At 35.0% G+C, this 14663-nt stretch overlaps 1 protein-coding gene across 8 annotated transcripts in view; it reads right to left on the bottom strand.

Moving 5' to 3' along the window:
- Nucleotides 1-2648: 2648 nt before the first annotated feature.
- LOC105474850 (glutamate metabotropic receptor 8) overlaps nt 2649-14663 on the bottom strand; it is an 808970-nt gene continuing 796955 nt past the window's right edge. For 5 of the 8 annotated variants that reach the window (XM_071094550.1, XM_011729672.2, XM_011729679.3 and 2 more), the window contains 2 exons: nt 10141-10442; nt 2649-3224 (listed from right to left, as the gene is read on the bottom strand). In XM_071094550.1, the coding sequence (XP_070950651.1) occupies nt 10146-10442 (297 nt within the window). In that variant the 3' untranslated portion in view covers nt 2649-3224; nt 10141-10145. The remainder of the gene's footprint in view (nt 3225-10140; nt 10443-14663) is intronic. The other 3 variants (XM_071094551.1, XM_011729687.2, XM_071094549.1) reach the window with 1 other exon arrangement.

Below are 14663 nucleotides of genomic sequence, written 5' to 3'. Positions count from 1 at the left end.
GAGGAAGAAAACATAAATGACAAAAACTCCTGTTCCTAGTGAGATTTCATGTAATATGGTATTTAATTTTCTAAGAAAGTAAAATCTTGTTCATCTGACATGCCACATTTTCTGTAAAAATTTATGATAAACACTAAAAATCGAGTTACTAGGTTCCTGTTCATGTTCAAAGAGTCATCCTTCATGTTTAAATTTATGAGTAGTTTTGTTTAAAAATAAGATTAGTTTGTGGCATATCAACTATCATTGATTTAGACATTTTTAAATATTAACTATTATAAGCTAGAAATATTTTAAAAACTGAGGTCAGATTTGGTCCAAGGTCACACTAATATATCTCTCATTGTCTACTAGTGACATTTGCTGAATATTACCTCAGGCTACATTTTTAGCATTCCCTCTGGCATGTTGAGATTAGATGTGACATTTCTTGGCCAGAATAAAACACAAGGTCAATTCTAAAGAATATAATAGTGCATTTTTTCCATGCAACTTTGCATTTGCTTATCTATAGTACACAGACAGTTCATTTTAAAGCATGGGACTTATGATCCACTACTGGCACATACTAAATCCCTCCTGCAGGATACCTCGCCGCCATTGTCCTACACCTACATGACTACCTCTCAAGCCCTCAGCAAAATCCCTGAGAAAATAAACACAGTGGAAGGAAGAATTCCCCAGCTCCTACTGTAAGAGGCTGAGGGAGTTTATCCTTCCACTGCGTGAAAAATGTGGTAGTTTCTTTTTTTTCTTTTTTTTTTCTAAATTTATTTATTATTATTATACTTAACGTGCAGGTTTGTAAAATGTGGTAGTTTCATCAGCAGAATGTTTCTCACTGAGATAATGTTACAAGCGATGACTGGTATATGTAAATCCACAAGAGCTATTATTCAACTTTATTGTGAATTAAATAAGATTTTGTATAACCCCAAACAAGTGTCAATTATTTGTTAAAGTACTTAGGGAAAACAACCTGTTGGTAGGTTGGTAGTAGCAAGAAGAATTTTGAAATGTCATGAATTATGCTTGGTATTTTATTTTTCTTCCTAGAACTTTAACATTTTTTTAAGTAACAATAATAGTGAAAACCCACATTTGGTCTGAGAGCCAGCTTAGCTCTCATAATCACCCTGTCACATCCACCGAACCTGATTAGAGTCAATTAGTAAATGAAATTAGTAAATAAAAATATACTTGAGTTTTGCTCTCTGAACGAAATGCAAGGCTTATATAATTCAAGCAATTTTCTCAACCAAAAATATAGACACTTAGTTAAAATGAAGTAAAAAACATCTTATAAACTACAAACCATCTCCAAAATGAAAAAAAAAAAAACCTATCAACTTAAAAATTAAAATACAATTATAATTACTTCTTGTATGGCTATTGGTACTGAGCGACATGACACAACATACTTAATATGCAGTAATGGGTTTATTTGCTTAGTCTAAGTCTTATCTAGAAAGGCACACCTAGAGGTGGGTTTAGGATCCTGATTACAGGATTGCATTATCAGTAATTCAGATGATCTGAAAACTTGAAAATAATGCCCTTACTCCTTGATTTAAATATTATCTACAACAACCATTATTATTAGGAGAAACTCAACAAAAAGCGAAAAGATACACATTTGCTTCTATATGCAGCAATATATCTTTGTAGCTATCTAGGAAATGTCACTGCATGTTGAAGGAACCTGCACTATACTACTTCAAACTTCTCTATTAAATAAAGTAACTGTCAGTAACTGGGTTGAAGCTACGGAGCACAGACAGCTCTTTATATCTATAAGGAGTGCAATGAGCCATCCAAGCTAACTCAGCAGAGAGAACATTCACTAACAAAATGATTGTGGAGACCCATTGACTTGATGGATGTCTGGGACTGTATGGCATAGAGGAGCCCATGACAAAAATGGTAACAGATTCGAAAGCCATTATCAGCCTCCCTTTATCCACTCTGGCATGGTTTATTAGCATGAGACAGGCTCCCTATTTCCTCTCTCTTTAATGATACTGTTCTATGAACCAATGAATGTTTTCATTTGGAAAATAAGAAAGCATTGACATGTTATCTGAACTGTGGCTTCTTTAGTGGTGCCAAGGGAATAAATATGCTAATTCTCTGCTTTGAAGAATGTACTAGGTAAGGCCCATTACTTCACTGATTTCAGTGATTTCTATACCCAGGTGAGAAAAGGTTAATACTACATACCACAGGATATTTCATTATGCAAAAGTTTTGATTTAGGAATGTAATAGGGAATTTCAGTGACATGTTTTGATGTACTTTCAAAAGGTAATTTTCATATTCCATTCTCCAAAGTTTAATTCATCATTTGTTAATTAACTCAAAGCAATTTACCTCAAACTATTGCTTGATTCTTCATAAAAGAAGCAGTTACTATGAAAAGCTACCACAGAAATCTTGAAATATTCACAAAGTCTTACACAAATAATGCTTTTAATATAGGAATAAAAGACAATCTTCCTCATATGCACACAAATGTACAAATACACATTCCTCAAAGAAATATTTCCTCAGAACATCAGCGCTTTCATAGAAGGAGCTAAAAAACAGCGGAAGTGCCAACTAGAAAGAAGAGTTTTCCCTAGCTTTAAAACTGGAACGAAACAACTCTCAACATTTGCAAAACATTCCTTTATTATTAGAAATAAATTATTTGTATAAAAAATTGCATGCATCAATCATTGCATTTATTTTTAGCACAACCCAGGGCTTCAATCCGGTCAGCCATTACAAGAAAGAGACTCATTGTCTTATACAAGTTGAACAATGTGGGACAGGAACGGGAGTTCTCACAATCACAGAAAAATACTTACAAGAATAACATCAGACATGATTTATTTCAACAGCATTTTTTTTTTCACAAGCTAACATTAGTTTTCCTTTTGTGATTTTGTTTTTTAACTGCTCATGAGTAAGCAATACTTTAGCTTGACACTCATTGGTTTTATTGTATTAAACGGGTTTCTTCACTCCCCGTTTATTGATACTTTTGGCTCATGGCTAATTTTTGTTCCTTACAAGACTATTGATTTGATTGATTGTAGTCTATGGAGATCTCCAGGAGTGAATTTTTGCAGTCTCATGTTCATTGTTTAAGATCATATACCACATCTCTTCAGATTGTGTCATTTCCCTGTTTCAGATTGAATGATTGCTGTAGCTGATATATGTTGTCTTGGTAGAGGAAGCTGTTAAGATAAATGAGGACAACTTAAAATAGTATATAATAATACATCATTTTGTTAATATGATTTTAAAATTCAAGTCCTGTAATGACTTTTTTACAATACCCAGCTTTTATAGCATGTTATTCATTATTTTTAAACCATTCTCAGTCATGCACAGCATGGCGACGTTTCAGCTCGACAGCAGACCACATTATATAAAGGTGGTCCCATAAGATTATAATGGAGCTGAAAAATTCCTATCACCCAGTGAACACATAACACAACACTTAACACAACGCATAATTCACATGTTTGTGGTTTGTTGTGTAAACAAATTTCCTATCCTGCCAGTCATGAAAAAGCATGGCACATACAATTATATACAGTACATAATACTTGATAATGATAACGAAAGACTATGTTACTGGTTGAAGTATTTACTACACTATACTTTTTATCATTATTTTAAAGTGCACTTCTTCTACTTATACATTAAAAAGATAACTGTAAAACAGCCTTAGGCAGGTCCTTCAGGGGTATTCTCGAATAAGGCATTGCTATTCCAAGAGATGACAGCTCAATGCTTGTTATTGCCCCTGAAGACCTTCCAGTGGAATCAGATGTGGAGGTGGAAGTGATATCGATAATCCTGACACTGTGGAGGCCTAGGCTAGCGTGTGTGTGTGTGTGTGTGTGTGTGTGTCTTAATTTTTAACACAAAACGTTTAAAAAGTAAAATGAATACATAAAAATAGAAAAAATTTTATCCTTGAGTAAGGGTATAAAGAAAATATTTTTTATAGCTGGACAATGTGTTTGTGTTTTAAGTTTTTATAACAAACAAGTCAAAATGTAAAAAGAATAAAAAGTTTATAAACTAAAAAGTTATAGAAGGCTAAAATAGTATATTATTGAAAAAGGAAATGTTTAAAATAAATTTAGTGTAGTCTAAGTATAGAGTTTTTATAATACCTACAGTGGCCGGGTGCGGAGGCTCACGCCTGTAATCCCAGCACTTTGGGAGGCCTAGGCGGGTGGATCATGAGGTCAGGAGTTCGAGACAAGCTTGACCAGCATGGTGAAATCCCGTCTCTACTAAAAATACAAAAATTAGCCGGGTGTGGTGGCACATGCCTGAATCCCAGCTACTCAGGGGGCTGAGGCAGGAGAATTGCTTGAACCGAGAGGCAAAGGTTGCAATTTACAGTACTGCCATGTCCTAGGCCTTCACATTCAATCACCCCTCATTCACTTAATGACCCAGGGCAACTTCCAGTCCTACAAGTTCCATTCATAGTGAGTGCCCTATTTACACGTATACCATTTTTATCTTGTATACTCTATTTTTACTGTGTCTTTACTATGTTTAGATACGTTTAGATATACAAATATCCATTGCATTACAATTGTGTACACAATTCAGGACAGTAACATGCTGTACAGGTTTGTAGCCTAGGTAGACTAGGCTATACCATATCGCCTGGGTATGTCGTAGGCTATACCATTTGGTTTGTGTAAGTACACTGAATGATGTTTGCACAAAGACAAAACTGCGTAACAACACATTTCCTAGAACATGTCATTAAGCAATGCGTGACTGTAGTAAAAACTAAATAACAGCAGAAATAAAAATGCTGCAGCAATTTTAATATGTCAAAGTCAGTAGCCTCATTTATAGTATATAGATATTTACTAGAAAACTAAAAATATAAAAGTGCTAATCTTTAATGTTTTGGTAAAATTTTGCATTTGCGTATATGTAAAATGAAAGAACAGACCAATTATCTGTCCTACAAAATACAAAAAATATTTTTTACTACCTATGTCAAAGACCTCAATTCTTAGAGGCTGATGTAATGACCAAAAAAGTTAAGTAATTATAATTAGCTGTCCTATGAGAATGAATACATCTTCCACTTAAAAATACACAATAATCTTAGACTCTAGAGGTAAACATGCTAAAATATCAAATATATAGAATGGTAAATATGTGAATTGCCATTGCATATTTATGGTTTCTTTTGGTTTCATCAAATGGAGACAAATGAAGATATTTAAGAAAATAAAGACTCTGAAAAGAAATGTTTAATCGTTCTGTTACCAACATACTATAAAGTAAAACTCATTATTGTAAGACCATTACAGAGATATTATGCCAAAATATACTCATGCCTAAGATTCTGGAGAATATAAATCTAAATTCAAATAATTCCTTTGTATTTTTGAAAGATGTGATGCAATGAATCTCTGTCCTAAAATTCAAATGTGATGTCCTATTTTTTTGTGTAATTCTGGAATGAATAACGGTAAGATAAAAGATATTTTAAAAAGCAAAGAATGTATGTGTTTCAATACATGAATCCAATTCAGGATGAAACAGATTTTTAGAAAATAATGTATTTATTGAACATCGAATAAGACTAGAAATTGTAAAGTTCCTCCTCTGAAATAACTGACAATCAGACTCATTCCATTGTAGTGACACTATTGATGGACTAGACAAGTTCTTACCAGAGACCAAGTTCATACAAAATTCACAACCACTAAAATTAACTCAGATAGCCCTAAGAAGTGCTACTACAGATGTGTTCTGTTATTTTTTATTTCATTGAATATTATGAGCTTCAGGCTAAAAATAGTTGACATATTTGCTTATCTTATCCACATTGCTTACCCTTCTAAGTTATTACTGTGGCACAGTGCAAAGGAAGTAGACTTTAGACCTGGTTTTGAACTACATTCTAGTCCCTGCAAAATGAGTGGAAAAAAAGTCATTGGGCCAGGTTACCGGGCCTCAGTTTTATCACTGGTTCAAAACCTACAATACTGAGTTCCTGTAAGGATGAAAGCAGAATAGACTGGGATGGAACAGCTGTAATCTGGAAGAATCAATACAGAGCCAGCCTCCCGCCCGCCCTCCCTCCCTCCCTCCCTCCCTCCTTTCTTTCCTTCCTTCCTTCCTTCCTTCCTTCCTTCCTTCCTTCCTTCCTTCCTTCCTTCCTTCCTTCCTTCCTTCCTTCCTTCCTTCTCTTCCTTCCTTCCTTTTCTTTCCATGAACCATACATGAGACCTAATGGAGTTGTACTTTCTACTTAACCTTTCCAAAGGTAAAACATTTGTTACATTTGGTTTGGTGTGAAGTGAAACACAATGATTTTCTATGATCACTCACTTTTACTTTTCATTTTTAATTTATATAATGCTCTCATATGCCTCTAAATTTCCTCTAAGAAAATAAAATTTGTTCTTTGGTTCTGTTTTTGAAGGACTTTAGTCTTCACAGACAAGGTGGAGAAAAATTGTCATAAGAGTGATAAAAATGACTGTTAAAAGGGTCATCCAACTTCCTGCACTGTTCAATATTTTCAACAATAACTAAAATGTAGGAAATGGTTATAAAATTTGTATATAGCTAGAAAAAGAATTATGGCTGAAATAGAGTAACAAGAGCTGATAGATATTGAACAATATAGTTTTCAGAAGATGTCCATTCGACAGATGGCAGTTTGGATCAGACCAGTTTTAAGGATCTTTCCAACTTTGGGGATCTGTAGCTAATTAAAAATTTATATATTATTTTTTGAACTCTTAAACATTGTTTCTAGAAAGAAAGTGGTAGGATTCTATTGAGAATTGAGAATAGAATTCACAAAAGGAGAGTAATGCTAATTTTTCTACTGGTTAGAAAAGGAAGTGTAAGGCTCTGGAAACAGATGATTTAGTCAACATGAAAGCAATGATAAGGGACAAACTTTGTGGGTGGCAGATATCTCGCAAGAATCTTTATCCCAGAAGTACTATAGAGCAAAATGAATCAGAGATGCACATATGAGTTCATAGGGAGATTTTTTTCACAGTGGTGATGAATATGCTCATATGAAAATCAGTTTTTGAGCACAGCAACAGTAAATTAATTTCCTTGTGTGCACCACACTGTGTTCATAAGCTAGAGAAAACAAATCTACCTCCAGCAGCAGCTGTTTTCATGAATTATTCATGAACATAGCTTAAAGAATACTATGTACAGCATTTGTTAATTGGGTACAGTTGGCAAAATTCATATATATCAACTTTGTTTCTAACTCCCATCACACTCTGTTGTGAAATAACACTTGACCTTTTTAAAAAATGTAAACTATAGTCTGCAAATTCAGCAACTAACACGGCATTCATTGGTTTCCCATCCAGCTTCATATTACTTACATTTATTCTGTGTAACTTTAGGAACTTTAAAATCTTGGACACAAATTTACCCTTTCATTGTAGAATGGCCATGTAAGTGAACAAAGGTTAAAAATGGTGACCTGGAGTAGGATTGTGGAAGGATGTGTAAAGATGTCATACATCTTTCTCTCCTGAATGAGTACACCATAATCACTTTACTTGGGCCCAACTTATTCAAACCAAATTATACTCCTGTAAAAGATCAATGCACTAAAATCTCCAAAGTACAATTAAATCTTTTTTTTTAGGCAGTAATTGATATTATCTTGATTCACTTTTTGACTTTACCTGACCTTCTAAAAGTGAGCATCTGACTCCTCCAGAATATTATAGGCTTACCCACCAAATAGGCCTTGTTTTTGCAGTCTTTCATTCTTATTTTAGAGAAAATAGAGAAATACATGCATGCTATATAATTTCCATTTCAACTCAACATTAACAGGAAATAACCAAAGGAAAACAGTGTATGTATGAGATTTACTTCAACAATATGAGATTAGTTCCTATCAATACTGAGAATTTTGTTTTTCAGGGCATCTATTTATTCTTTAAAGTGTTGAAAAAGTTTATTAAATTTTTTCTCCACCACTTTCCAAAGGTGAGTCTGGATGACTGGTATTTATATTACTCTAAGTTTGGTTCTTTTATTTGGCAACCATATTTTATAAAGTTTTCTGGATTGTTGCTAAAAAAAAAAAAAAAAAAAAAAAAAAAAAAAAAAAAAAAAAACAGAGATCGAGAAAAACAGGTATAACAATAGACTCTGGTGAGTCATACTGAGACATGCCAGTGTTCAAATTATATCACTGGCCAACAGCAGTTTATTGGCATCCTATAATAGGTTTCAACTTCCTACACTGATGTTCTCAAGGTAGGAATAAAGATAAAATTCTGTCCTCAAATCGCAAGCATTGTACTTTGATGCCTTTAATGGCAATTATGAAATAGGTTTATCATTAGTAAACTGCTTACCTATACTCAGAGATGATTGTAATGATTTGTTACTAAAGCCCATCCTTACCTTGCTTCTCATATTTCTTACTTCACAAGGTTTCATGTTTGCAGAAAGGTGAATATGTGGGGGGCGTTTGTGAAATTCTTGTAAAGTTCATTTCTCTACATGTGACTAAATTTGGTATTGGTGACCTGAAGGTAATCTTTTTAGAACCAATCTGGCTAATGATTCCAGGTAAGCTGACAGTAACTGAAACCAATATGTCTAATTAAGCAATGCTAATTAACTATCACGGGATAGTTCTGTGTATGGTAAATTAGAGTAGACAATGTTCATCCAGAAATCTTGATGGAAAAGAAGGTTTGTAGATGGAATGTAGACCGTAAGTTGCTACAATAATTAAACCAAATAAAATTATTTTTTAGTTTTTTCTTGTATTTAGTGTCAAAAGTATAGAGAATAGGGGATACAGACTGCTGGATGAATATGAGAGGAAGAGAATATTTTTGCATAGGATTTTGTCCTTAATTACTGAATGCCTGGGCAGGTGTGGTAACTCACACCTGTAATCCTAGCACTTTTGGAGACTTAGGTGGGAGGATCACTTGAGCCTAGGAGTTAGAGACCAGCCTAGGCAACATAGTGAGACCCTGCCTCTACAAAACAAACAAACAAACAAACAAACAAACAAAATTAGCTGGGCATGGCGGCACATGACTGCAGTCCTAGCTATTTGGAAGGCTGAGGTGGGAGGATCACTTGAGCCCAGGAGGTAGAGGCTGCAGTTAGCCTAGATCATACCACTGCACTCCAGCCTGGGCAACAGAGCAAGCTCCTGTTTCAAACAGAAAAAACAAATATTGAATACCTATGCTATATTCCAAAAGACTGGAAGCCACTCTAACACAAGTACCTTTGCTTTTCTTTCTTTTTTGATTCATCTGTAGAACCTAGTAAGGTAAAGTTGTAATGTTTACCATATTCAGCTTTCTGGTATTTTACCATACAAATCTTCAATCTATATTTGCCACTCTTTCATAGATACCAAAATGGGCTTCAATAGATCAGTTAAATTCTACTGGTTGAGCACAGATTTCTGTGTATTGTTATCATGTGCTCCTTCCTGGGTGGACTGTAGAGAAGAAAATAGGTAAAGAAAATAAAAAAATGGAAAGGTGGCTGTAGAAAATATTCTATTTCCAGGATCATGAGCCTTTTAAGAAGAACTTTAATTATCTTAATAAATCCAAGAAGTGAAGTCAAGGGAAGCCCTCAGGAAGCCCAAGGAAAGGGGACCACGTGGGACAAACAAGTATTGACTGTGACTTAACTAAATGTATTGGCTAACTAGAGTTCTCATTTCCCTAAAGGCACAAATAACATCATTTATTTGTGTAAGATCTGTAGTAGCATATTCCATAAATATCAGTAAACTATTGATACTATAAAAAGCACCCAATATTGAACAAGAAAAATTGTGGAATTGTTTCTAAGTACTAAAATACAACTTTTATAAAAAGATGATGCTTTCAAATATCAAGTTTCATAATGCTTCAAAAGAAAGATATGAAATGTCATGCTTTGTAAAAGAGATTTTGTGAGCAAGTTTGTACTCTGTAGAACAGCCTCTCATCTTGAGACCATTTGCTTTTCACCAAATGGTTCTAAATGTGATGGTGTAACGGTATGTGGGTACCACCATGCCCCTGGAAACATGTAGCACAATCCCCAAGACTAGGAGAAGAATGTTCAACGTACATCTATTAGGAAGTGCTCCCGCTCTTGACCATCGGAAAGTCTACAGATGACTTACTGTTGGTTTCAAGACTCTCACAGAGTTCACTTTTCACCTCGCCATTTGGTCTGTCATTTCCTTTTTGGATCAGTTTGCTTTGCATGGTGGCAGCTGTCACCACAGCCTTGAAGCTCCTTTTGCGTTTTTGAACATTCTGTTCTGGATGAAAAATTATAATATAAACCTTGGGCATATAGAGCATGCCCAGAGACACTGAAGCACTTAAACTCATGGAGACAGTAAGTGTTGTTGTCTGGATGTACATCTGAGGGGAGAAAAAAAAAAGAATAACTATTGGTAAGCCTAACAGTAGGAGATAAAGCAAATAACATACCATTTTCTAAAATTGTTTCAGCTTCTCTGCTAAAGGCACATTAAAAGGCACTTATTGAAATTGTCCTTAATTACAGTCAACGATTCCTGTTATCCTAACCTGCAAATGTAAATGAGTAAGGTTATTTTTTAAACCGAACCCAATTTCTTAAAATAAAAATACAAACAACCAAGCTGGTGGAGCTTATTTTCCTTTTTAGATTATAAATAAATATACGTAAGGAAGGCGACCAAACCAGTCTGGCAAAACACTAACACTTAATGCCACGCAGACCTTCTTTAGAAGGTACTAGTGGGCCAAGTGTTATTTTAGCAATAAGTTTAACCCAGAAGGTAAGTATGTATAGTGAAATAGAGTGGGAGTGCAACATTCCAGAACATCACTACTACACACCAGTGCTTGAATAATGCTAGTGGTTGCATCTTCACATCATTACATAATTCCAACTACCAAATATAATAAATCACAAGCATGTCATAAGGGCTGGATTTTTTTTTAACAATCCCTCGAAAGAACACTTCCAGAAGGTTCTCAATGATAGCATCATATCAAAATAAGTCAATTGCTTTTAAGAAATATGTAAGATCTCCTCACTCCAAGATATATGCACTGGGGATATGGTCCTGGACACTGCATTCTGAAATTCTCCCCTGGTGCTCATTGCTTGCCCTTATCCCACTGAAATTGACTGCTCTGATACTTACGGACAGAGGGATCTTTCTGGAAGGCTTTGCTTTCTACAACCTAGAGGTTAAGATTCTGAAAAAAACCAAAGCTAACCATCACTGCTTTGGCTTTTTCTTTTTGATTATGGTATGGAAGCAGAAACAGCAGTATTTCCTTCTTTACAAACAGAAACAAAAACCTTTGATCTGGTTCCGTTTTTCATGTCCTGAGCTCAAAATAGAATTTTCCCCAAATAACTTGGGATACTGAGGCCACGGAGAAACCACATCTTAAGACTGTAAACAGATTCTCCCTTTGTCATATCTATAACCCTCATTAATGGATCTGTTCACTCTATTTACATCGCTGAATATTCTAATCCTGATTAGTTGGATTTTTAAAATATGTTTTAATCTGTTATTCTTGCTAAAATGTATCATACTAGTTAGATTTCATCTGGCAGTCCTCAAGATCAAACTAATTGTGTCCTTTTTAATGAAGGAACAACAGCGAAAAAAAAAAAAAAATTCACCCTCAAGGGTAAATAACTGAATCAGCATTAGTGTTGCCTTTTCCTAGAGCAGAAGGTTTCCCTTAACAGATGGCAAAACCTTGAGGTAAAGAACTGTCCAAACCATGAGCAGGATGTGAGGCACAAGTTAAGAGACTGTCTTTGGATATAAAATCATATCATGCACATTGCTGAATTTACTGTCCAATTCATCTACCACTAAGGCTGTCCTTGCATAAGAGACCATTGTAAGCCTGGAAAACCCTTTAACAAGATTTACTACAAAGTTTACATGATTTACTACAATTAAGATCATCCCAATGAAACAGGAATATGTATCTTTACAGCTCATAAATCTCCCTAAGCTTTGCCATCTACTTTTAAGCAACCTGTTATTGTAAACATTCCTAAGCTTCTCTAGTGTTGGTTAATCTTTTTTGAATTCCTGCTTATTTTCAAGCTAGTATTGCTGCAACAATCTACATAGAAAATGCACTGCAGAGAGAGGACATGAAGGTAAGAAAAGAATGTGGCAAAGTACAAACCACACCCATACATGTTCCAACGCCATTCAAAGAAAACCATCAGTTTTGTTCCAGTCAGACTCTTTCACATCAATTTAGCCTAAAAATAGACAAACAAATCCAGCGTTGAAACAGCCATAAAATGATGGGAACACCTATACTGACTAGTTGGATTTTTTTAATGTGCCTTAATCTGTTAGTCTTGCTAACATGTATAGTACTAGTCCAAATAGTATAAAAATATTTTTGTAATAAACATCCTGTAAGTTTTCTCTGCTACCAAAAATATAAATGATAATAGTCTTCTCTTATTTGGAATAACTTCTGCGATATATAGTAAATTTAATCCTGCTAGATATTAGACATGAAGAGGACTCTGGAATGCTAGCTTCCTCGTTAAATAAATTACCGCAATCTATCCTTTTGGCAAGCCAACTCAATGAAAGATGTAATAAACACAGACATTAGAATCAAATAGTACCATGGTTAGTGTAGCAAGCTCTTCATTAGATGCTATACTTTCAAATTATACCAAAATGCTGATCTTGATTATGTACTTTCTTAAAACAGCTTCTGAAAATTTTTAATGTGAGTTTAACACAGGAAAGGCATCTAACAAAATCCTTAGCAAGCTAACACAAGAATAGAAAACCAAATACCGCTCGTTCTCACTTATAAGTGGGAGCTAAATGATGAAAACACATGGAGACATTGAGGGGAACAACACACACTGGGGCCTTTTGGAGGGTGGAGGGTGGAGGGTGTGAGGAGGGAGAGGATCAGGAAAAATCATAACGGGTACTAGGCTTAATACATGGGTGATAAAAGTAATCTGTACGACAAACCCCTATGACACAAGTTTACCTATATAACAAACCTGCACTTGTATCCCTGAACTTAAAATACAAGTTAAAAAATCCACAAAATCATACCCTAAAGTCCACAACCTTACAGTGGTCTAGCATTTGTTACAGGACCATGGACTATGTATGATTACACTGAGTTTTTGAAATTCATCTTTGAAAAAGTCATACATGTCATAACCTCAATGAAAGCAGTAACAGCAAAACAAGCAAAGAAATATAAATGCCACCTACTGTCATTCTAGGGAAACTCAATCCTTAATAGCATGGATTATAGAATTCTGAATATCTCCCATATTTAATAAGAAGTTAAGAGACTACGTTTAACATTGGAAAATGAGCTCTTGATTTTTTAAAATGCATGGATTTTTGTATACCTATAGAAAATTCTAATTGCTTGAGCCATACAGGAACATAAAAGTTAAAAAAAAAATCCACAAAATCATATTGTGTGATAAAATAATCTGTACAACAAACCCCCATGACACAAGTTTACCTGTATAACAAACCTGTACTTGTATCCCTGAACTTAAAATAAAAGTTAAAACACATACACACAAATCATACCCTAAAGTCCGCAACCTCACAGTGGCCTAGCATTTCTTAGAGGGCCGTGGAAGGAATATGTTCCAGTAGACTGGGTATGAACTCTAGAACCACTACTTATATACATTTTTTTAAAAGATACAGTTTACAGCTAAACTCTAGAGTTACTTTCTGGGTGATAAAAGCCCCAAACCAACCCACCAGACTACAATCCAAACTAATGAATCTTCCCTGGTTATTGGACAAATACGTTATCTTATTTTCTTCTCTGAACAGTAAGTTCTTATCTATGTCACGGGGTGGGTTTGGCAGTAATACTTTTCTCATAGAGGAGTTACAGGGTTACAAGAGAATGATATAAAATCTCTTATAGATACAAGATAGCTCAAGAAACATTCTTTACCCTACAACTTTGCATCTAAATAGACACTAACAAAGTATCCTTCCAGGTGTATAGGGCAAAGGAGGGACCAATTAGACACTTATTCAAACCAGACAGTTTTGTTTAGAGAAGAGCTGATAGCCAGGCTCTGACTACATGATGTCGAGGAAAAGGCCTTTGTAATCTCACTTCAATGTAGACAGAATAAAATTTTGTCCAAATGTGAACTCAAGACCATATTTATTGCCTGGGCCACATCCTTAGAATAATATAACAGCTCTTTATCTCAAAGTTACAGCTCATCAGAATGCAGAAGGGGACTGTATTAACTCCCACTAGCCCACAAAAATTCAAGAGATGCTAGCAATGATACTGGATATGTTAATAATAATCTTCTCTTTCCCAGCCTGCTCTTATGTGCTCCCTCCTGGCCCTGTCACTCCAAAATACTAACACGCAGAGGATGGTGACTATCTTTTTTATCACACGCACTGATGGCTTGTTACTCTGCCTCCACGCCCCATGGACATTTTGAACCTGAAGCAGTCAGATGCACTGAAGCAGATTTAAGCAATCTCTAGAAAAGCCAGGGGTTAGCTGTGGCAATGGAGCATACTAATACGAAATTTTTTCTGGGACCTATTACAGTTACCTCTTCAA

The sequence above is a fragment of the Macaca nemestrina genome, chromosome 4, assembly GCF_043159975.1.
Source record: "Macaca nemestrina isolate mMacNem1 chromosome 4, mMacNem.hap1, whole genome shotgun sequence".
NCBI lineage: Eukaryota > Metazoa > Chordata > Mammalia > Primates > Cercopithecidae > Macaca > Macaca nemestrina.
This window is presented reverse-complemented; position numbering and strand designations above follow the sequence as displayed.